At 40.3% G+C, this 24,958-nt stretch overlaps 1 protein-coding gene across 3 annotated transcripts in view; it reads left to right on the top strand.

Annotated features, from left to right (window-relative positions):
• Nucleotides 1–1,317: 1,317 nt before the first annotated feature.
• Trim37 (tripartite motif containing 37) overlaps nucleotides 1,318–24,958 on the top strand; it is a 120,030-nt gene continuing 96,389 nt past the window's right edge. For 2 of the 3 annotated variants that reach the window (XM_038325861.2, XM_038325859.1), the window contains exons 1-8: nucleotides 1,318–1,720; nucleotides 4,262–4,363; nucleotides 6,791–6,831; nucleotides 10,822–10,938; nucleotides 14,583–14,670; nucleotides 18,682–18,804; nucleotides 20,139–20,262; nucleotides 21,071–21,138. In XM_038325861.2, the coding sequence (XP_038181789.1) occupies nucleotides 1,586–1,720; nucleotides 4,262–4,363; nucleotides 6,791–6,831; nucleotides 10,822–10,938; nucleotides 14,583–14,670; nucleotides 18,682–18,804; nucleotides 20,139–20,262; nucleotides 21,071–21,138 (798 nt within the window). In that variant the 5' untranslated portion in view covers nucleotides 1,318–1,585. The remainder of the gene's footprint in view (nucleotides 1,721–4,261; nucleotides 4,364–6,790; nucleotides 6,832–10,821; nucleotides 10,939–14,582; nucleotides 14,671–18,681; nucleotides 18,805–20,138; nucleotides 20,263–21,070; nucleotides 21,139–24,958) is intronic. The other variant, XM_038325860.1, reaches the window with a different exon arrangement.

The following is a 24,958-nucleotide window of genomic DNA, read 5'->3' as shown; positions in this document are numbered from 1 at the left end:
TTAAGGGCTAAAGGCATGCACCACCACACCAGGCCTCCACAAAATTTTTGAGGTAAAATTTACACAACAAAATTAATTTTAAAGTGTAAATGGGATGTGGCACACCTTTGTACTATCCTAGCACCAAGGAAGTGGAGGCAGGGGTTCAATGCCAGCATCTGCTGCAAAACAAGTTCCAGGTCAGTGCAGCCACATGAACCCCCTCCCTACATGAGAGCAAAAGCAAACATGTTAATACAGACAATTGTACAACTGTCAACCTGCATCTAGTTCCAAGACCATAGTGATTTGAAGTGAAAGCATTTTCAACCCCTGCTTTTCTTAAGTTGTGTGTTAATTATTTTGGGTTATGTTCATATGTGTGCATGTGATTTCTGGTTTCTGAGGTGGCCAGAACATGTCTGATGTGGAGCTGGAGTTGCAGACTATGAGTGCAAAGGTGGAATCAGAAGCTCTGCTTCTTCCCTAGAGCAGCAAGTGCTCTTACCCTCTGGGCCATCTGTCTAGCTTCTGCCAATCTTGTGTATGGTTCATTTCTTTCTAGATTATTCTCTAGATTGTAGTTCATAAATAACTGTGTAAGGAACTTACGGGAAAAATTAAGATTTAAGCATTTGACCTCCTGTTGTCTCACACACCCTCAATTTCTTCAACCTGACTCATCTCTTCGAGCAGGAAATTAGAGGCGATAGCCTAGGAAGGATGAATACAGTGTTTTTTGTTTTTTTTTTTTTTTTTTACGTTAGTCCCCGGTAGCAGAAAGAAGAGAGCAGAGGGTGGGATGTGAGTCTGAGCCCAATTGTCTCCCTAAAATGAGAAGCAGACTTGGTAGAGCGCCTGCAATCCTGACTCTCAGGAAGCTTCGAGACTATACCATATATCCAGTCCAACATGAGCTAAACTGCATTTCGTATGGTAGAGGAAACGAAGTCTAAAAGAATTTAAAAAAATGCTTAAAGTTTGCGTTTCCCCCCCAGAGGCAGAAAACAAACACCCTAACCACGAGTCCAGGGTTTCCTAAAGTGAGCCACAGACCACAGAGATCAGCACAGAGGCTGCGGAGATCTCCCAGTTCCTACTACTTGGAGGCGTGGCTTCCAACTTAGTCCCTCCCGCTCACCAGGCGGCTGCGGCCTTTCGGGCGGTAAAACCTGAGAGCGGGGTGCGGACGCCAGGCCCGCCGCACCGCCGCACCGCCGCACCGCCTCCCCAAGCTTGTGGGCTGCACGCTCCGCGGGAGCCCGGGCCCCGCCTCTCCCCTCCCTGCCCCGCCGAGTGCGCGTGCGCACCGCGCTCTCCCGGCTGCCGCTCCTCTAGCTGCCCTGGTTACCGTTGGTGTTTGCGAATTCCCTGCAGCGCCGGTTTTGCCGCGGACCCAGCCCCGCGGCCGTTCCACACGCGCGCGCCGGCGTCACGTGGGCCGAGGCTCCCACGCGGACGCCGGCCGGCGGCTGAGGCGGCAGGAAGGCGCTGCGGCTACCGCTAGCCCACCGTCTCCGCCCCAGGGCTGGCGCGCGGATAAAAATGGCGAAATGGGGGTTAGCCGGCGGGGAACCTGACGGGATGGGGCACGGAGGTGGCACTGATGTGGAAGCCTGCTGAGGTGGGCGCAGTTGAGCTGGCGACCTCGGGCCGGCGGCTGACAGCGCAGACCACGGAGTCCGGGGGTCGCCGAGGGCCCCGCCGAGCGCCGGAGGCAATGGACGAGCAGAGTGTGGAGGTGAGGGGCGTTGCGGAGCGTGGCGGCTGGGCTCCTCGCCGTCGGGGAGCCTTTTCTATCCGGGGCGCCATGCTCTCGCCTTCCCTGAGGGAGGCAGCCTGTGCCGCCCGCCGGGAGGGGGGCTGGCCCTGGGCTTTCTGCTGCCCTCAGGCTGCCAGGTGCTGAAGCTGTTCCGCAGTCAGGTGCTGAGAGTTTGCAGCGCTGCCTTGGCCCGTCTGCTCGTCCACGCTCGCAGGTTGAGCCTTTCCAGAGCAAAATTGCAAATTCATCGGAAGGACTTGCCCTGCTTTCGCGCCACGACTTGCTCGGAATGATTAAACATTTTCACCTTCAGCGGTACATTTTGTAGGATACGCACACACCTCTCGTACACTACGGTCTTAAAGACTAGTTTCCAGCATTGGTTCTTGTAAAATGACTTCATGGTTGGGATATTTCCATGAGAGCTAAAAGCATCAAAAAGATTGCTTTTTGGGGGGGATACAACTATGCTATGTAGTGATAATTAAAATTTGAACCTTTCAGACACTAAAATACTATGTAATTTTGGCTTTTAAAAAGTAAGGAGGCCGAACATTGGTGGCGCACACCTTTAATCCCAGCTTTCGGGAGGTAGAGGCAGTCGTACGTCTGTGAGTTCGAGGCCTTTGCCAAGGACAACTAAGGCTACACAGAGAAATCCTGTCAGGGGTGTGTGTGGGGGGTGAGTAAGAGGTAACTTACTGAGTGAGCACTGCACTTGAGATTAACCCAATTCACCCAGTGGTTTTCTCAGAGCCATTTAGAGTTCCCATCTCTCCATGTAGAGTTCCGGCTTGAGGTAATGATTAGACTCATTAATTGCTTTTGTGAAAGTCGTAGAAAGGTTTTGTAAACTTTTCTTGGTTTTTAGGAGGGTTTAATTCTTCTGGGATGGAATAAAAACAAACGTCATTCTGCAAAAATAAACTTGAAATATACAGCAACAGTATTTTTTAGTTTTTTTAAATTTTAACTTGTCAGTTACTTTCAAGATAGATTCCTCTGAAACTTGCAAAGAAGAATGGTATCGTGGTTTTTTTTTCTGTTTACAACCTTTAAAAAACTTTCCTGTTTACAATTTTTTTTATTGGTCACTAGATGTCAGAAGTGACACTAAAATTTTTAGTGGATGCAGATTCCAGGCTCACATAATTAGTTGATTACATCAGGACAGAAATTCGGATTCTGAATTAGTTTCTCTTTGGGCCAGAAAACTTTTCCAATAACTAATCTAAATATCTTTCCAAATATGTTTTTATTTGAGTGAGCCTAGACAGGCATTCCTTGATGTGCTCATGTGGCGGTCAGGACAGCTATCAGTTCTCCTACCATGTGGGGCTCCTCGGATGGAATTCGGGTCCTCAGGCTTGATGGTACAGCCTTTGCTGCTGAGTCACCTTGCCAGCTCCAGTTTATCTTTGTAAAAATTTCCTCGTTTGGATGTGGTGGTGCATTCCTTTAATCCCCACCCTTGGGAGGCAGAGGCAAGCAAATCTCTGATTTCTAGGCCAAGATGGTGAGTACGAGGAGTTTTCAGGCCATCCAGAGCTCTGTAGTAGACTGTTGTCTCTTAAAAACAGATCCCCGTTTGTAATTACGAGAGCCATTCATCTCTTTTGTGAAGTTGCAGAACTAGTAAGTTCTCATTGTGTATTTAGTCATGCAATCTTCCTTTGCTTCTCACTGCCACACACAGTTTCTGTACTACCGTGTATTTCTACGTGCTATCTGTGTAATTGCTGTAGTTTACTTAACATACCCCAGGGAAGATATTTCTACATAAAGTTTATATTTGCATTTCATGTTTTCCTCATTGTGTGTGTGTGTCCGTGTGTGTGCGCCCACATGTGTGTTCATCAAGGTGCAGATGTGTGTGTGTTTATGATATACATGGAGGTCAGAGGAGACCCACTGGTGATTATATTCCACCTTTTGTTTGAGACAGGGTCTCGTTGGCCTGGAACTTCGCCAGTTGCCAGGCTAGCTGGCAGTGAGCTTCTGGGGATCTGCCTGTCTCTGTCTCCTGTCTTGCTGTAGCTGGGATGGCATACACCTACCGCCATCCTGGATTCTTCCTGGATTCTGGGAACCCTTGATTCTTTTGTTTTCAAGGCAGGCTCTTCACTGACTAAGCCACTTTCTTAGTCCATGTGTTTTCTTAGGATCATCATCAAGCGCATCCATGTTTTCCAGATATTCCGACTGGCCAAAGTTCTGATGGGAAGATAGTAAGAGCTGAGAGGTACTATCAGCCCCATGTGTAAATGCTGGGTGAATTGTTTTCTTTCTCTCTCTTTTCCTTTTTCTTTTTCTTGAGACAGGGTCTCACTGAGTAGCCCAGGGATGCCTGGAACTCACTATGTATAGTCTCAGACTTGCAGAGATCCTACTGCCACTGCCCCTTGAATGATGGGATTAAAGTTGTGCACCACTATGCCTGACCTTGATTGAAGTTTTTTATCTTGCTCTTTAGGCTTGATTTGGTGTAATCTGAGAATCTTCTGTATTTTTTGTTTCCAGAGCATTGCTGAGGTTTTCCGATGTTTCATTTGTATGGAGAAATTGCGGGATGCTCGGCTGTGTCCTCATTGCTCCAAGCTTTGTTGTTTCAGCTGTATTAGGGTAAGTTGTATTTCTTTTTATGTACATTCAGTTTTTGTTTTTGTTAACTGTTTTGTTTTGTTTTTGAGATCTTACAGTTTGTTTTGAGGTCTTACAGTGTAGCTCTGGCTGGCCTGGAATTTACTCTGTAGACCAGGCTGCCTTCAAATTCACAGAGGTCCACCTGCCTCTTTTCCCTGAATGCTGGGACTAAAGCTTTGTGTATTTGGTTTATATATGCTGTACTGTAAGTATTAACCATGACCCTTTTTCTTTCTTCCTTCCTTCCTTCCTTCCTTCCTTCCTTCCTTCCTTCCTTCCTTCCTTTCTTTTTTGGTTTTTCGAGACAGGGTTTTGGAGCCTGTCCTAGAACTAGCTCTTGTAGACCAGGCTGGCCTCGAACTCACAAAGATCCGCCTGCCTCTGCCTCCTGAGTGCTGGGATTAAAGGCGTGCGCCACCACCGCCCAGCTTCCCTTTCTCTTACCATATTTTGCATCCCTTTGAAATGTTTGTTTAATAAATGTTTCTTAACAAAGCACCATTTTAAAATGTAAATTGTGTGTGTTGCTTGCATATATGTCTGTACATTATGTGTGTACTGTGCTCCTGGAATCCAGAAGAGTACATCAGATCTCCAGGGAGCAGAATTACCAACAGTTATGAGCTGCCATGTTGGTGGTGGGGATTGAACCTGGGTCCTCTGGAAAGGCAGCTAGTATTCTCAACCATGACAAGATGACTTAGTACTTAGTAAGTCAACTACTTGTTTCTAAGCCTGGCGATCTGAGGTTAGTATCACAGTGTAAGAAGAGGACCAGCTAGTTCAGGGTGTCTGGACCTTCATAAGCACACAAAGAAAAAGAAAAAGAGAAAAATGTTCCTTTGTTAAGAGTAATCTCTATAGCACTCAAATGATTTTCTTCTAGTTACAGGACTAGCAGATATTGGAGCTGAATTGAATCTTTTAAAGATTAACTTAATCTAATTAAGTCTGTTTTAGAGTTCGACATATGAAACTGGTTGTCACATTGGTAAAGGGGGAAACTTGATTTCTTATCGTTGTTTTCTTAGCTGTAGGATTTAGGTGAATAATTTGCCAAATGACTAGTTGGGAAATAAGTGAAAAGATAATTGAGAAGTTAGAAAATATTACCCTCTTGTGAAGTTTTGTTCTAGAATTTATCACCCAGTGTACATGGTCTTTTCAGTTACGAAGCTGCAGCAGCTACAGAGATGGATTGGTCTCCATCACTGCAGTGAAAGCTTGGTGGCGTCTGTCTAGACTGCGTTTCTTTGATTAAGGGCTTGGGAGTGCTCGAAAGTTTTGAAAGTGCCTGTGACCTCTGGGGATTGTGTTGTACCTGGCCGATTCTTGGTTACCTTTTCCTCTTCCTTCTTTCTAAATGCATTTACTTACTGTGAGATACTGGATTTATTTTTGCAGCTCTAGCTATCATCTATATATGGGTCCTGGATGTAGTCCTTTAACGTTGGTTTTATTTATCTTTGTGTGGGGTGTTGTTAAACATGGCGACCAGCAAGGACTTTACCATGAAGCAATATTTTTAGCATAGCATTGACTTTTAAGATGTCTTACTTCATTTCATTCCAGAATCTTGAACTTACTTAGGATAAATTTTTTTTCTTTCTTTTTGGTGAGGGAGGGGTTGGTTTCGAGATAGGGTTTTTCTGTGTAACAGCCCTGACTCCTGGAACTTGATTTGTAGACCAGGCTGGCTTCGAACTCCCAGAGATCTGTCTGCCTCTGCCAATTAAGTGCTAGGATTAAAGGTATGCACCACTACCGCCCAGCTATGTTATTTTATCAAACTGACCCTGATGTCTTTATGTCTTTTGTTTTGCCTGTCATTCAGACTAGTAACCTTGGACACCAATGACTTTTTTTTTCCCTCCAAGATAGGGTTTCTTTGTGTGTAGCTTTGGCTGCCCTAGAATTAGCGAACTCACAGAGATCCACTTACCTCTGCCTCCCGGCCATAGTGCTTACTTATGTTTTTAGGACTGATTTATATGCCCATAATGTGTACCTTAGAAATAGTTTGCTTTTTACAAACTAAATTTGGTACTACCTTAAACTTCGTGGTTTGTAATTAGTTATATAAAAAAAAAAATCACTGCGGCTTACTTTTGGAGTGGAGTGATGGCATTATTATAAAGATTACATCTTCGTGAGTTATAGCTAGCCCTAGAATCCCTTGCTTTCCTATGGGAGAGTAGCCTCTGTACTATTTTGGGATAAATTCTATCCCTTTGAAAATTTGTTCCTGTAATGATAATGATAAGTAGTAGATTGCCTGTTATTTCTGTATCTCTAAAATAAATTTAGGCACTAGAGAGTTAAACTCATTAAATGTAGTTTATAATGATTAGATATATAAAGTAATGATGTTTTTATAATCAAACTTTAATTATTTTGCCTCCTCAGCGCTGGCTGACAGAGCAGAGAGCTCAGTGTCCTCATTGTCGGTGAGTGTTTTGCTGTTTGCATTTATGGAAAACGGTAAAAGAGGATGCCCTGGGATGTATAAAGGCAAACTTTCCCTTCCCCTCCATCCCTGCAGTTTCCTACATTTCTTTTCCTTAGGAATAAAGTTGAATAGAAGATGAGTAGATTTAGAAGCAGAAGTGCAGGAACTGTATCCTGACTACATTTTATGTGTTGTGCCCATGTTTTTCTTACATAGTGATTGTGTAGCTTAACATTTTTTTCTTTCCAGACAGGATTTCTCTGTATAACTGCACTGGCTGTCCTGGAACTCACTTTGTTGACCAGGCTGGCCTTGAACTCACAGAGAACCTCCTGCCTCTGCCTCTCAAGTGCTGGGATTAAAGGCGTGTACCACCACCACCTGGCTTTCTTAATTTTTTAATTTAAACAAAAAAAATGTAAGCCGAGCTTGGTAGCTCAACCTGTGATCCTGGAACTCTGGAGGCAGGAGTTTTGAAATGCATTTGGGGTCATCTTGAGCTATAGTGTGAGACCTTATCAACTGGAGAAAAAACACTTTCAGAAGAAATGGACAGGCATGCTAATTTTATATGCCAGTGGTGGTGTATATTTTTACTTTTTTTTTTTTTTTTTCTGCCCTTTTTTTTTTTTTTTTTTTTTTTTTTTTTTTGTAGTTTTGAGACAGGGTCTCTTTGTGTCACTCTGGCTGTCCTGGAACTAACTTGCTTAGTAGACCAGGTTGTCCTCGAACTCACAGAGATCCACCTGTATCTGCATCCTGACTGCAGGGATTAAAGGCATGAACCACCATCACCCAGCAATTATATGCCTTTTCTTAAACCAGACAAATACAGTACTTACTGTTGTGATTCTCTTGCTTGTCATTTATTTACTCTTTGGGATGGGCTCTCATGTACCCCAGGCTGACCTCCACCTGTAAGGGTAAACTTGACCTCTTGGTAACCATGTCCTGTAGTGATAGGATTTACAGGAGTGTGCTCCATATGTAGGTTTATTTTATTTATTTTTTCAATTTTTTTTCCAATTTTTTTTTTTTTTTTTTACTGATTTTTATTGAGCTCTACATTTTCTCTGCTCCCCTCCCTGCCTCACCTCTTCTTCAACTTTCTCTCCCAATTTACTCAGGAGATCTTACCTTTTTCTATTTCCCATGTAGATTAGATCCATGTATGTCTCTCTTAGGGTCCTCATTGTTGTCTAGGTTCTCTGGGATTGTGATTTGTAGGCCGGTTTTCTTTGCTTTATCTCTAAAAGCCACTTACGAGTGAGTACATATGATACTTGTCTTCTGGGTCTGGGTTACCTCATTCAGTATGATGTTTTCTACCTCCATCCATTTGTCTGCAAATTGCAAGATGTCATTTTTTTTCTGCTGTATAGTACTCCATTGTGCAAATGTACCACATTTTCCTTATCCATTCTTCCATCAAAGGCATTTAGGTCGTTTCCAGGTTCTGGCTATGACAAGCAAAGCTGCTATGAATATAGTTGAGCACATGTTCTTATAGCATGATTGAACATCCTTTGGATATTGTAGTGAGGATCAGCGGGCCACGTTCCCGCTGCCCCGCTCCTGGCCTCCTTGCTAGCTTATGCCCCTAAATATCAACACACAAACTGCATTCATTTAAACACTGCCTGGCCCATTAGTTCCAGTCTCTTACTCACATCTTGATTAACCCATATCTAATAATCTGTGTAACACCGCGAAGTGGCGCCTTACCGGGAAGATTCTAGCGTACGTCCGTCTTGGGCGGGAGCTTCATCGAGTCTCTCAGAGGAGAGGCATGGCATCTGTCCCAGAGAGGAGAGGCGGGGCAATTGTCTGAGCCATCTACCTCACTTCCTTCTTCCTGTTCTGTTTACTCCACCCACCTATGTTCTAACCTATTAGGCCAAGCAGTTTCTTTATTAATTAATCGATGAAATCATCAGATAGCTAGAAGACACACCTACATTAGGATATATACCTAAAAGTGATATTGCTGGGTCTTGAGGAAGGTTGTTTTCTAATTTTCTGAGAAATAGCCACACTGACATCCAAAGGGGTTGTACCAGCTTGCATTCCCACCAGCAATGCAGAAGTGTTCTCTTTTCCCCACAACCTCTCCAGCATAAGTTGTCATCAGTGTTTTTGATTTTGGCCATTCTTACGGGTGTAATATGGAATCTCAGAGTTGTTTTGATTTGCATTTCTCTGATGACTAAGGATGTTGAGCATTTCCTTAAGTGTCTTTCAGCCATTTTAGATTCCTCTGTTGAGAGTTCTCTGTTTAGGTCTGTACTCCTTTTTTTCTATTGGATTATTTGTTCTTTTGATGACCAATTTCTTGAGTTCTTTGTATATTTTAGAGATCAGACCTCTGTCTGATGTGGGGTTGATGGAGATCTTTTCCCATTCTGTAGGCTGTCGTTTTGTCTTGTTGACTGTGTCGTTTGCTTTACAGAAGCTTTTCAGTTTCAGGAGGTCCCATTTATTAATTGTTTCTCTCAGTGTCTGTGCTGCTGGGGTTATATTTAGGAAGTGGTCTCCTGTGCCAATGCGTTCAAGTGTACTTCCCACTTTCTCTTCCATGAGGTTCAGTGTGGCTGGCTTTATGTTGAGGTCTTTGATCCACTTGGACTTGAGTTTTGTGCATGGTGATAGATATGGATCTATTTTCATTCTTCTACGTGTTGATATCCAATTATGCCAGCACCATTTGTTGAATATGCTTTCTTTTTTCCATTTGATAGTTTTTGCTTCTTTGTCAAAAATCAGGTATTCGAACATACTTAGGTTTATAGGTTTATAATTGAGTTTTTCCCCCTCCTAAAATCAGTGGGAATATTTCACTGATGGTGTGTGTGTGTGTAAGACACACCATTTAAATGTGTTTGATAATTCTTTATAAGATGATGTTCATATTGAGAGACATTTAGCACATTTCTGTTTCTAATTATTTAGGCAACAGTGCCATATTAGTTAATGTGAAGAGCACTATAAGCTAGAATTTGGTATAGTGATTGTACTCTACTACATACATCCCAGTATGGCTACCAGCTGCATGTGCCAATGGAGCACTTAACTTGTGTCTAATGGGATTCGTGACATTTTATTTTTTTTTATTGAGACAATCTTGCTGTGTAGCCCAAGTGAGCTTTGAACTCTTCCTCTTGCCTCAGATTCCTGAGTCTTGTCATATTAGGCAATTTTTTTGTTTATATTTTGGTTTTGTGTTTGAGAGGTTTCTTGTATAACAGTCCTGGCTGTCCTGGAACTCGCTCTGTAGACAGGGCTGGCCTCAAATTCAGAGATCTGCTTGCCTCTGCCCTCCAAGTGCTGGGATTAAAGGTGTGCACCATCAGTAACTGGCCACCTTTTTTTTTTTTAATGAATTAGCCACATTTGGCCAGTTATTGCCATTAATTTCTTGTTGTTTTGGTGATCTATGGCCTGAATTCAGGAAGTAACTCATACTAATAGCATTTATATGCTGCTGCTGAACTGTATTCCAGGTCCATGGCTATCATTTTGTATAGACCAATTTAGCCTGAGAAATTAAAAAGTTATAATTTAAATTATCATTGGTATTGTTTGGTTGGTGCATCTTGTGTGTCTGATGTATGAATATGAGAAAAATAATTACAAAGCATACTTTTCATTGTCTCTTTGCTTTTTTGATACAGAACCTCCTGTGTAGCCCAAACTACACATTTTTATTTATATGTATTATTATTATATAACGTAATGCATACATTATATAAATATATATTTATATTACTATTTATTGTATTCATATTAAGTAATAACTTATTATTTCACTCAAATGGGCCTTAAACTCTTCAGTTCTATACCCTTAGTGGTAAGATTACAGATGTGATTTTCCATACTTGGCTTTTCTTACTGTTTTAATAACATTGTGGTCTCTTTTGAGGAATACTTAGTTTAGAAAAATCTTGCATGTGTGAGCTAGAACATACATGAGTATGGATTTTCTTTCCAGTGCTCCACTTCAGCTACGGGAACTAGTGAATTGTCGCTGGGCAGAAGAAGTGACACAGCAGCTTGATACTCTTCAGCTGTGTAGTCTTACCAAGCATGAAGAAAATGAGAAGGACAAGTACGTGATTGGTGTTTTGTTCAGTAGTTAATACAGTATGCCATGTGCTGTTTTCTAGACAGAAGTTTCTGTCCTACCCCCTCCCACAGCCATTCAGTTTCAAAGAAACACAGAGGCTTAAATTAATTATAAACTGTTTGACCTATTAGCGCAGGCTTATTATTAACTAGCTCTTACAATTTAACCCATAATTCTTATCTATGCATAACCATGTGGATTGGTACTTTTCTCAGTAAGGCATTCTCGTCTTGCTTCATCTGTATCTGATTGGTGACTGCATCTGTGCTTTCCTTTTCCCAGAATTCTGTTAGTCTTGTCATCCCTTCTATGCTTCCTGCCTGGCTGCTGGCCAATCAGTGTATGATTAAACTAACACAAGTGACAAATCTTTATACTGTACAAGATTATTATCTGTACACAGCAGTTTAATTGTCCCCTTATGTATCTGTATGCATACGTTTAAATGATTGACTTGTGTGTGTACCCTGTGTTTGTATTGAGAATTGAATCTAGGGTCACATGCATCTGAAAGTGCTCCCTGACTTGAAAGTCTAATGACACTGTATTGATAATTTTCTTTTATCTATAACTTAAGAAAGTTAATGCTAACCTTTTAAATCCTTTCATTTGTTGCTTAATATCTAAACTTTTTCTTTATATATTGCCTCTCTCTCTCTCTCTCTCTCTCTCTCTCTCTCTCTCTCTCTTTCTTTCATTTTTTGAGACAGGGTTTCTCTGTGGCTTTGGAGCCTGTCCTGGAACTAGCTCTTGTAGACCAGGCTGGCTTCAGACCCACAGAGATCCGCCTGCCTCTGCCTCCTGAGTGCTGGGATTAAAGGCGTGCGCCACCACCGCCCGGCTTTGCTTCTATGTTTATTTCATGACCACTCACCCACAGAGGAGCACAAAGTACTGTGTTAGGTTAGTGGATACAAAGGCAAATGAATAGATTATTTCTGTTTAACTGATTAACGGGAACACAGCAATAATACAATGGTATGCTAGAAAGTACAGTGGGGGAGGGCTGGAAAGATGGCTCAGTGGTTAAGAGCATTGCCTGCTCCTCCAAAGGTCCTGAGTTCAATTCCCGGCAAACACATGGTGGCTCATAACCATCTTTAATGAGGTCTGGTGCCCTTTTCTGGCCTGAAGGCATACATGCAGCCAGAATATTGTATACATAATAATAAGTAAATAAATATTTTTTTAAAAAAGTACAGTGGGGGGCTGGAGAGATGTCTCAGTGGTTAAGGGCACTGCCTGTTCTTTCAAAGGTCCTGAGTTCAATTCCCAGCAACCACATGGTGGCTTAAAACCATCTGTAATGAGATCTGTTGCCCTCTTCTGACCTGCAGGCATACATGCAGGCAGAACACTGTATACATAATAAATAAATAAACAGATGTTTTTAAAAGAGAAAGTATAGTGGACGCAAATTTTGGATCAAAAAAGAATGAGGCATTATATTGCATGTTACAGATATCAGTCATATCTGTATTAGGGTTATTAGAAACAAATCAAAAGTAGAAAGTTAGAGATTTCAGGAATGTTAAATTTTAAAAAATAACTATACATAGTATGTTAAATTTAGCATTATTATTGTTGTTATCATTACTATTATATAGAAATAAAAGCATGGGGGCTAGAGAATTGAGTCAGTCGTGAAGAGTGTGTATACTGCTCTTGCAGAGGATCTAAGTTGGAGTCCCATCACTCCTGTTATGTGGCTCATAACTCCCTGTAGCACCAACTCTAATGGAATCCAATGCCTCTCTTCCATGGGCACCTGCACTTAACATACCCACAAAAAGATACATGTACACATAATTTAAAGTAATAAAAAAATAATCATTTTTTTAAAGAAGAAGCAAAGGAAGTAACCATAGAAATGGGAGGAGACTAACCTGGTTTGTTTTTGGTTTTGTGTGTGCGCGTGTATGTGCGCACTCGCATGCACCAGCTTTTGGTTTGTATCCCAGATTGACCTTGAAATCACTTTGTAGTTTAGCCTTTCTTCTGCTTCAGTCTCTCTATACTGTATTCTCTAGAATAGAGATTACAGGTTTGTGCCACTTTGCTCAGTTGATGCTGCGCAAGTCCATAATTATATAAAACTGAGTATTATTCTACTACTGTTCTAGCTAAACTTCACTTTTTTTTCTGTTTTTGTTTTTTGAGACAGAGTTTCTCCGTGTGGCTGTCCGGGACCTCACAGAGCTCTGCCTGCCTCCACTTCCTGAGTGCTGGGATTAGAGGCGTGCACCACCATGCCTGGCTTGCTAAATTGAACTCTTAAGGGTGTTTATTTTAGCATTATGGTGGTCATACCAAAAAGAGTAATTTAAGTATAATAACACATCTCATCAGTGACCTCTTGAATATTTTTCCTTGTAGGTTGATGAGATATCACTGTTTGGAAAAGTCCTTTTACTTTTTTTCATTAGTGTCTCTTATAAAAGGAATAAATGTCCTACAGTTTCCTAATCTGACAATCTTTGTTTTGTTTTGTTTTAATTTTAAGCCTTAGCTTCCCATGTGTATTACAGATCTTGGGTTATTTTATATATCATATAAAGTAAGTATCTATATTAATATGGTATGTGACTGGGTGGTTTAAACAGTGGGATTTTTTTTTCCTTCTGTAGTTTTAGAGGCAGGAAATCCAAGATAAAGGTGCTTGATGAAAGGCTGGTTTCTGGTGAAGCTTCTATCCTTGACTTGTACATAGCTGCCTTCTTACTGAGTCACTTTGAAAGTTAAGAATTTTGGGGAGAGCACAGTTATGTCTGTCACAGAATTGAACTTCGTTGTTTTGTATGTGAACATCTGTATTAAGGGAAAGTTTCAAATTGAATTGTTCATTTCTCATGTTGACCTGGTATTGACATTGTGTAGTTGGTATGTCTTGTTGTTGTAGACAGAAGTTTCTTTCTCACCCGGTCCCACAGCAGTTCAGTCCCAAAGAAACACACAAATGCTTATATTAATTATAAACGGTTTGGCCTGTTAGTTTAGGCTTATTACTAACTAGCTCTTACAACTTAAATTAACCCATAATTCTTGTCTGTGTTTAGCCACATGGCTTGGTACCTTTTATCAGTGAGGCATTCTTGTCTTGCTTCCTATGAGTCTGGCTGGTGACTGTGACTCGGCCTTTCCTCTTCCCTGAATTCTCTTAGTCTGGTTGCCATGCCTAGACTTCCTGCCTGCTACTGGCCAATCAGCATTTTATTAAGCCAATACTAGTGACAAATCTTTACAGTATACAGGAGCATTATCCCATAACAAGTTGTTTGAAAAGTACTTGTACATATATATACATGTGCTTTTGTCAAAAGATTAAGTCTTTTTATTAAGCAATAGTGGAATAGCATTTTTTGTATATAGTGATAAAAGGAAGTGGTATATGTATTTTATTTAGAAAGAAATCTGGAATTTCTTTATTTAAGGTTTAGATCAATGAAAAAAGTACTTTAACAATTTTGTCCATGTGTAATTTAACCTAATTCTTAGAAGCTGTTGAATGCATTTTACCTTTTTTTATGATGCTTTAACCATTTCAAATTGAGAGATCTGTTTGCTTTAGCTTAGAAGTTTCTTGAAAATTATATTTCAGTTTTAACTTTTCTTTTTATATTGTATAGATGTGAAAATCACCATGAAAAACTCAGTGTATTTTGCTGGACTTGTAAGAAGTGTATCTGCCATCAGTGTGCACTTTGGGGAGGAATGGTGAGCAGAACAAATTCAGCATATACCCTTTGGTTTAGATACTAGAAGGCATTGGTATAACTAGTTGATTAGATGAAATAAAGCATCATTTTACTTTGCTGTGTGAAAAATGTTCCTGTGTTATGCATTTTAGAGGTATTGTACCTTCTGCTGTTCGTGAAGACACTTTTTGGTCAGGAGTGTAGATATAGGATGGATACTTCTTTCATAGCTTAATGTCTGTAAAATATATGTTCACATTTAACTTTTATTTTTATCTTTCCCTCTTTCCTCCTTCCTTTTTTTGTGATGTTGGCGATTGAACCCAGAACTTATGCTTGCTGGGTCAGTGCCATGTCAGTAAGTTAGATCCTCAAGTCAGGACCAGTGTCTTTGATTTGGGTACTAGTCAGTTGATCTTTACACTTTAGATGCTTCTGAAGTAATGTGAGTGCAAATAGCTATATTATCTAACATTTTTATTTTTTAGTTTCTTTTTCTAATCTTATTCAGAGGCCCTCACTGTTCCAGGGTTGTTGCCTCCTCCCACCATCCAGAGGTGGGGCTACCAGCATGCAATCTTCTCCTTGGCTTAAAAGATGTTTGTTTTTTTGTTTTTGTTTTTATTTCTGTTTTTTTTCTTTTGAGACTGGATCTTACTATGTAGGATAGACTAGCCTTAAACTTCAAGTTTTTCTGCTTCAGCTTCCCTAGTCCTGAGATTATAGGTATATGGTGTCTGGCTAAAATGTATATATATTCATTTATTTTTATTGAGCTCTACATTTTTCTCTGCTCCCTTCCGTGCCTCTCCCCTCCTCTTAAACCCTCTCCTAAGGTCCCCATGCTCTCAATTTACTAAGAAGATCTTGTCTTTTTCTACTTCCCATGTAGATTAGATCTATGTATGTCTCTCTTAGGGTCCTCATTGTTGTCTAGGTTCTCTGGGGTTGTGATTTGTGGGCTGATTTTTTTGCTTTTTGTTTAAAAACCACTTATGAGTGAGTACATGTGATAATTGTCTTTCTGTATCTGGGTTACCTCACTCAATATGATGTTTTCTAGCTCCATCCATTTGCCTGCAAAATTCAAGATGTTATTTTGGCTAAAAGATTTTTAAGCCAACCTACCTTTATCAAGTCTGAAGCATTCATAGTAGCCTTTCTAGAAGCAGCTTTTGCTTAATATCTGTGTTCCATTACTTAATATTCAATTAAGTCATTTATATTTAGTACAACAGCATAAATAGGTTGAGATTGAATACAATAAGAGTTTTTGGTTTGTCAGTGTTGGAGATTCAGAACCTCCCATATGCTAGGAAAAGTGTTCTATCACTGGGCTCTAGTCCTAGACTAAAACAATAGATTCTTTTCTTTTTTTTTTTTTTTCTTCTTCTTTTTTTTTTTTTTTTTTTTTTTTTTTTTTTTTTTTTTTTTTTTTTTTGAGACAGGGTTTCTCTGTAGCTTTGGAGCCTGTCCTGGAACTAGCTCTTGTAGACCAGGCTGGTCTCGAACTCACAGAGATCCGCCTGCCTCTGCCTCCCGAGTGCTGGGATTAAAGGCGTGCGCCACCGCCGCCCGGCTAAAACAATAGATTCTTAGTGGGGAAGTCAAAGTTTATCTACATCAGTTATTGCCTAACTTTCATGTTTATTATGGGACTTGATCATTCTGTGGCTATTAGGCTGTGTGTTTTACAGAGAATATGGCAGGCTGAGCTGGTTGAGTGGTGCTCAGTCTAGACAGCTTTGTCTGAGTTTGAATTCTTATGTACTGACTGGAAAAAAATTAAGTACCACAATTTGTTGTCTAAACTAGTTTTATAAGAGGCTCAAGAGACATCCTCAGAATCAACATTTAAAAATATCCATATCAGCCGGGTGGTGGTGGCGCATGCCTTTAATCTCAGCACTCGGGAGGCAGAGGCAGGCGGATCTCTGAGTTCGAGGCCAGCCTGGTCTACAAGAACTAGTTCCAGGACAGGCTCTAGAAACTACAGGGAAACCCTGTCTCGAAAAGCCAAAAAAAAAAAAAAAAATCCATATCACGGGCTGGAGAAATGGCTCAGAGGTTAAGAACACTGGCTGCTCTTCTAGGGGTCCTGAGTTCAGTTCCCAGAAACTACATGGTGGCTCACAACCATCTACCGTGAGATCTTGTGTCCTCTTCTGGCATGCAGGAATAACACTATATACGTAATAAATAAATAAATCCTTAAAAAATCCACATCAGCTGAGAGTGGTGGCATACGCCTTTAATCGCAGAACTCAGGAGGCAAAGATAAGTGCGCCTCTGAATTCAAGGCCAGCCTGGTCTACAGAGTGAGTTCCAGGACAGCTAGGGTTACACAGTCATGGGATCTGCAAGGTTACTCAGCAGATCAGTTGACATTTAGAAGGCCAACCCAACAGAGATTTACACATCTGTTGGACGCTGAATTCACGTAGGCATGGCCCATGAAAAATACTGCCTTTTGAATAGCTGGCTGTCTCTAACTGTAGATTCTTTTGTTTGGTAACATGCTCCCCTGCAATGTATTCTGTACATGTCTTGCACAATATTCCTGTGTTTTGTTAGTAGGATGATTTTCCCCCCAAAACTATAATTATGGCAAATAAAATAAGAGATTCAAACCTTTTGTCCCACACTGCAGTAAAAAAAAAACTTAGAAACCTGTTCTCTATAATTAATTCCCTGACAGGACAAATTGGCCAGGCAGAAGTCCTTGTGGAGAGATCACAGGAGGAATTTTCACAGGGTAATTCAGGTTTCTGGCCTTGCTAGATATAAATCCTTCAAAGATTCATAGTGAATTAGGGTGGTATTGCAGGTGTGTGTCCTTGTTATATCATAGTCCCTCAAGAAATCAATAGCACCTAAATGATTAATCATGTCCAGATATTATTTATTAATCACACTTAAAAAATATAAAATAGTACTCATATTCTTTGCCTCTTCCTTAGGTCTCTTCAGTGGTTTAGTTTCTTCCCTTTTTAGCCTTTGTAGAGGCCCTTTAAGAGGTGACTGAGAGTTCCTCACCGCTGAAGCTGTGGTTAGCTACAAACCAGCTGATTAAGTTTTGCTACAGATCTTCAAAGATTGCCTGTGTCCCTGAGAATTTTCCTTGTAGTTTCTTTCATTACTAACAAGTTGTTAATGAATGGGAATGCGCGCGCATGCGAGAATTAGAATTGGAATAGGAGTTAAGATAGAGAATTAGAAGAAATTAAAGCAGAACTATAAAGAGACATGACTGGAGCTGCAAACATGTGAGTCTTCCCTTTCACTACTTTGAGGCAACCTAACCAAACCCTGGGAGGAAGTCAGCAGAACTCTGTTCTGCTGTCTTTTGATAACAGAGAAACTGTCTTGAGAGAAAAAAAATCCATGGTTCATCAGTTTAGAACACGTGTTGCTCTTGCAGAGGACCTGGGTTCAATTCCCAGTCCTACATGATGGCTTATAAGCATCCATAACTCCATCTATATAACCATCTATAACTCCAGTACCACGGCATCTTCTGATCTCTGTGGGGTACCAGGCGTACATGTAGTATACATACATAGACATTCAGGTAAAACCTTCATACATATAAAATAAATCCAAAACAAAACAAAAAAAAATTCACAATTTTTTCTTGGAGACCATGGTGGGATGCTTTTGCTAAACAAACTACCCCTGACAGGGTTTCTCTGTGGGCTGTCCTAGAACTCTTTGTACACCAGACTAGCCTTGAACTCAGAGATTCATCTGTCTTTGTCTCCCACGTGGTGGGATTAAAGGTATGTTTTGCCATGACTGATTCTATTATTTTTGTAATGTCTAGTATTTAGATTTTTGATGGATTTACTACATTTTTCTAGGTAATTTTTTGGGAGTACTGGCTTATGTTAAGAAAATAATGGTGATATAAAAAGATGAAATTCATTTGAAAATATTTACTAGTTTGATCGTTGTCCGTAGAATGCTAAAGAGAGATGTAAATGTAGTTGGAGTGCATGAAACCTCACACTACTCACATTGACTTCTGTAGCATGGCGGACACACATTTAAACCTTTGGCAGAAATTTATGAACAGCATGTCACTAAGGTGAATGAAGAAGTAGCCAAACTTCGTCGACGTCTCATGGAACTGATCAGCTTAGTTCAAGAAGTGGTAAGATTACTTTTACATGAGAATGATAACCTTTTTTGATTCTATAATGTATATTATATAATTTATATGTTGAAGGTCATATAGCTTATATGTTATATGAGAGTCATATAACTTATATGTCAAGATTTTCAAAGTTCAAAGATTTGATGGGACCATAAATCTCAAATCTCAGTCAGCTTCAAACAGTAGAATTTATACCCGTTGCTCTGGCATATAGGGATCAGTTGGAGCCATAGAATTGCCTTTTTACTTCTTTTTTTCAAGATCAAATGTATTCTTATTATTGTGTGTATGTGTAACTGGGTGTACTTTTGCTATGGTGCACATATGGAGGTCAGAGGACAACTTTGTGGATTCTGGGGAGTGAACTTAAGTCGTCAGGATTGCATAGCAACTCCCTTAAGGTTCTCAGCCAATTCTCTAATCCAGGAATTGTTCTTTATAGATAGAGAATCAGTAGCAAATTAGAAAAATCTACTTGATACAGGGTAAATTGCCGTCTAAGTAGTGCTGTTATTGACACTGTTTGTTGGGGTGGTGGTGCATGCGAAGGCCTGAAGTCATCCTCAGGTGTCATTCCTCAGGAGCCATTTAGACAGGGTCTCTTGCTGCGAATTTGTGGTCAACTATTAGGCGAGGCTGGTAGGCCAGCAAACTTTAGAGACCCCCCCCTTTCTTTGCTTCTACAGCGCTGACTTTTGAATGTGGATGCTGGTGGTCAAACTTAGGTTTACATACTCATATAGCAAGCACTTCATTAACTGAGCCATCTGTCCAGCCCCAGTATTGAGTTTGTAATCATTCAGTTTTTAAATCCCCAGCTTTTGGGTGGATTCTGCTTCCAGTGAGTGAAGTATTTTAAAACATTTATTCTTTTAGATTTATTTTTTTGTTTATGTGTATGAATGTTTTGCCTTTGTGTATGTATGAGCACCATGTGTATGCCTGGTGCCCTTGGGGTTCAGAAATAGGCTTTGGATTTCTTGGAACTAGAGCCATGGCTCATTTTGTATGTGTGTATGTGTGTGTGTGTATATACGTACGTTCGTACACCTACTATGACCTGTGTTCAGAAGTCAGAGGACATCTTGAAGGAATTGGTTTTTTTTCTCTACCACATAGATTCTAGGGATTGTGTTCACGTTGTCAGGGTGGATGACAGCCATCTTCACCTCCCAGGTCAACTTTCTGTCCCCAAATTTACAGATTTTTTTTTTTAAAGCAGTTTTACTTGTGCAGTACAATTAAAATTTTGGTTATGAATTTTAAAAAAGTAATTAGTGGATTTTAAGAGCAATCACAATGTTTGCATTATGTTCTTGTTTATCTTCCAGGAAAGAAATGTAGAAGCTGTAAGGAATGCAAAGGACGAGCGTGTTCGGGAAATTAGGAATGCAGTGGAGATGATGATCGCACGATTAGATACGCAGCTGAAAAATAAGCTCATAACACTCATGGGTGAGTGTGCTTTAGTCTGCTGGAGAACGTGGTACCCTGACCTTGTTTGTGCTGCATTCTTTATGGAGTAAATTGATGAGCTGTTAGGACTAAAAGGAATCTTAAGATTTTAGGCAGCTCTAAGCTGTATAACAAATCCGACTTCTATTGAGAAATTATCAAAGAGAATACTTTTTCACAGCCACTATTTGAAAATCTTTGTCTATGAACCTCAGTGAATAGGTAGCTTTTTTCTTTCTTCTATAACTAAGAAAAAGAATTCACTATCAATGTCTCTTTTCCTTTTAGTCTGTCTTCACTGAAAGTGAAATACTGCGGGGTGGTGGCGCACGCCTTTAATCCCAGCACTCGGGAGGCAGAGGCAGGCGGATCTCTGTGAGTTCGAGGCCAGCCTGGTCTACAAGAGCTAGTTCCAGGACAGGCTCTAAAAAAGCTGCAGAGAAACCCTGTCTCGAAAAACCAAAAAAAAAAAAAAAAAAAAAAAAAAAAAAAACCAATACATTTTGCCGGGTGGTGGTGGTGCACACCTTTAATCCTAGCACTTGGGAGACAGAGGAACTCTGAGTTCAAGGCCAGCCTGGTCTTCAGATTTGAGTTCCAGGACAGCAGGAGCTGTTCCACAGAGAAATCCTGTCTCAAAAACTAAAAGACATTCAGCCTCTTAAAGCTCTAGGAAAGTTATTGGGGTAAGTAATGAAGTTTTGCTCAGTTGCAGTGGATCTCTTTTAACTGAGTATGTTCATAGGACACTATCTCATTCTTAAGTCTGTAGTCCACCTGAATGTTGTTTTTTGCTCCTTTTAAACAGGTCAGAAGACATCTCTTACTCAAGAAACAGAGCTTTTGGAATCTTTACTTCAGGAGGTAGAGCATCAGGTGATGAAATACATTTGTTTATGTGCTGCTGAGTGAGCATTAAATATTAAATAGAATGAAATAGTCTTTGCTGAGCATGGATTATACAACTGTCATCCCTGGGAGGCTGAGATAAAAGGACCATGAGTTTGATTCCAGCCTATGCTATATAGAACTTTTGAGGCCATCCTAGTCACTAAGTAAGTACCTAGACTTCATCTCAAAAAATAATATATTTGCCAGGTGGTGGTGGCGCACGCCTTTAATCCCAGCACTCGGGAGGCAGAGGCAGGCGGACCTCTGTGAGTTCGAGACCAGCCTGGTCTACAAGAGCTAGCTCCAGGACAGGCTCTAAAGTTGCAGAGAAACCCTGTCTCGAAAAACCAAAAAAAAAAAAAAAAAAAAAAAAATATATATATATATATATATATATATTTACCTTTTATTTATCCCTATTCTCTCTATCTGTCTTATCTCCCTATCTACTTATGTATGTATTTATCCATCTTCATTCATTGATTCATTCATTCATTGATATCATACTGTGGCTTAAGATGGCCTCAGACTTTTGGCACACCTGCCTTTGTTTTCTGAGGGATTTGATCACAAGGTGTGGTGAACTGAATGAGATGTCCCATATCGTTAGGCATTTGAATTAGTCTATGGTTGTTGGTGGTGTTTGGGAGGCTTAGGAGGTGTGGCCTTGCTGGAGTAAGTGTATGACTTATGCTGGACTTTGAAGTTTGAAGGCTTCCACCAGCCCCTCACTCTCACCTGTGTTTGCTCTGCCTGCTTCCTGTTTGTGATTGGAGATGTGAGTGCCCAGCCCTCAGCTTCCAGCTCTAATTGCCATGCCTTCCTGCTGTCATGCTTTCCTGTCGTGTTGGTGATGGACTGTTCTCTCTCTGGAACTATAAACCCCAAACGAAACCCTCCCTTTTATAAGTTTCCTTGGTCATGGTGTGTTTTATAACAGCATTTGAAGAGTTAACTAACACACAAGGGTAAGATACTGTGCTCTATTTTAAAATATTCCCCTCATCTGGACGGTGGTGGCACACACCATTAATCCCAGGATTTGGAAGGCAGAGGCAGGTGGGTTTCTGAGAGTTTGAGATCAGCCTGGTTTATAGAACTGATTTATAGAACCCTGTCTTGGAAAAAAAAAATTCCCCCAGACCTTTTGCTGGGGTAATGGGAAAGGAGGGGATAGAAACTATGGCATCAAAAGATTGTGTGCTGTAATGGAATTTTTTTATAGAGTAGGTATTATCTGATTGTTAAGCTTTCTAGATAAGGTTTATGATATGTCAAAATAGGAAAATAGGAGTTTTTTTTTTTTATTTAAAAGACTTGGAACTTTCTATGTACACCAGACTGGCCCCCAACTCTCAGATATCTGCTTGCCTCTGCCTCCTGAGTGCTGGGAATTAAAAGTATGTACCACTACCATGCCTGACTAGAATTGCTTTTTGTTGGGAATAGCCCACAGACATTTGCAAATTTATAAAAGGTAAAATTTTTCCATATGACTTAAATGATAGCTTTAAGATAGATGATTATCACCATTTACCTAAATGTATTGATTTTTCCCTTAAACTTAGCATTGAGAAAATACCTGTTGTGTTTAGATAATAGGTATGGCTTTAGATTTAAAAAATATTTTAAATATATGTGTGGGTATATGCATGTGAGTGCCGGTGCCTGTGGAGGCCAGAAGAGAGCGTCAGATATCCCCTGCTGTATTTATAGGTGATTGTGAGCCATCCAGTGCAGGTGCTGAGAACTTTACTTTGGACTTCTGCAAGAGCAGTATGCACTTTTTAACTGCTGAGATGACTCTCCAGCCCCATTTCAGATGTTTGGGATATACCAGTGAACAAAATGGCAAAAATTCTTGCCTCATCAAATTTATTGGGGTCAGTTAATAAGCATAGCAGAGTAAATAAAACATTTCTCATAAATACTGTTACATTCACTTGTCTCAAATTTGTTTTTTTCTAATGCTTGTATTTTAAATGTGTGTGTGTGTGTGTGTGTGTGTGGTAGGTGTATGTTTGATTGTTCACATGATTCTGATAGTTGAACTTGGGTCAGAGTGGTAAGCACTTCTACTAGTGAGCCGCCTCACTGGCCTAGATAGAAATGCTTGTGTTTTTTTGTGTACCTGTTATGCAGCTGCCCCTACCTAGGGGTCTCTTTAGTGGAAATTTTCTTCTTTTCATGTGTTGAATCTTTATTTCTTGGTTTCTGTAGCTACTATAGACTTGGTTTATTCATTTGCTTTGGTTTTGCACTTCCAGTAGCTTCCCAGGATAGCTTATCAGAATGAACCTTTTATTGCATGTCTGAAAACATTTTTTATTTTGTCGTTATACTTGATTGGCAGTTTGGCTAGTATTTAGTACTCTTACTTTCTTCTCAGTACTCTTATTCTTGTTAGTTTGTTTGTTTGAGACGGGATCTTTTTTTTTTTTTTTTTTTTTTTGGTTTTTCGAGACAGGGTTTCCCTGTAGTTTCTAGAGCCTGTCCTGGAACTAGCTCTTGTAGACCAGGCTGGCCTCGAACTCAGAGATCCGCCTGCCTCTGCCTCCCGAGTGCTGGGATTAAAGGCGTGCGCCACCACCGCCCGGCTTGAGACGGGATCTTGATACATACCTAAGCCCATGGTATCCTGGAACTTGCCGTGTAGCACAGAAGGGTCTCCCTCTCATGATCCCCTTGACTCAGCCTTCCAAGTGCAGGAATCATAGGAGTGTGTCCCACATGCAGCACAGTACTCCAGAGACTGGTTTATCCCCGGCAAGGAACTAACTGGTGCCGTGTGCTGGCGTAACAGGGTAATTGTAGAGAAGTTGCAGTGTCCTGAGTGTCTGAGGATTTATGCATCTTGTTTCTAAACTTAACTGAAGTGCTGTTAACCGTAACACGTGTGTTGAAAGTATGTCATTTGATACGTTGACAAATGTGTGCATTTTTAAACCATCACTGTTGTCACATGGTTTACATATATATTTTTATACATCTTTTTATTTTTTTCATCTTCCCTTCTCTCCATGTAGCTCCCAATTTGGTTTCTGTCATAAATTAATATTTTCTGTAATCATATGAAAAAATGAACTCTCATACACTCATTTTATGTTTATTCTCTTTCAGCAAAATTACTTTTGGGTTTCATTCATAGTACTGAATGCACCAATAATTCTTTCATTTTTATTGCTTAGTGTTCTCTTTAGATAAACATCACATTTGCTTTTTCATTCAACTGATCATGTTCATTTGGGCAGATTATAAACAACAAAGGTGGACTAGAGAGATGGCTCAGAGGCTAAGAGCACTGACTGCTCTTCTGGAGGTCCTGAGTTCAATTTCAGCAACCACATGGTGGCTCACAGCCATTTGTAATGAGATCTGGCACCCTCTTCTGGTGTGCAAGCATACACACAGACAACACTATATACATAATAAATAAAAAATAAATAAATAAAATAAACAACAAAGGCTTGTTTGGGGCTGTTACAGCTTGAGTGACTATGAACATTCTTGTATAAATCTTCCCATGGGTATATAGTTCTCTTCTTATTAGGTTCACTTAATACAGGTGGTTGAGTCAAATGGTAGATGTCTGAAAAACTTTTAATTAAAAACTTTAAAAGTTATTTTTAATTTTTAAAAATTTTGTTTCATTTTTAATTTTGTGTGTAGTGTGTGTGTGCGCGTGGTGCATGCAGAGGCCTAAAGGGGTTGGGTCCCTCTGGAACTAGAGGTACAGGTGTTTGTGGGTGCTAGGAACTGAATCTGGTCCTTTGGGACAATAGTGCATGCTGGGAGCTGCTGAGCT

The sequence above is a fragment of the Arvicola amphibius genome, chromosome 4 (genome assembly GCF_903992535.2).
Source record: "Arvicola amphibius chromosome 4, mArvAmp1.2, whole genome shotgun sequence".
Lineage (NCBI taxonomy): Eukaryota > Metazoa > Chordata > Mammalia > Rodentia > Cricetidae > Arvicola > Arvicola amphibius.
Note: the sequence above shows the minus strand (reverse complement) of the source record. Positions and strands in the feature narration are given on the sequence as shown.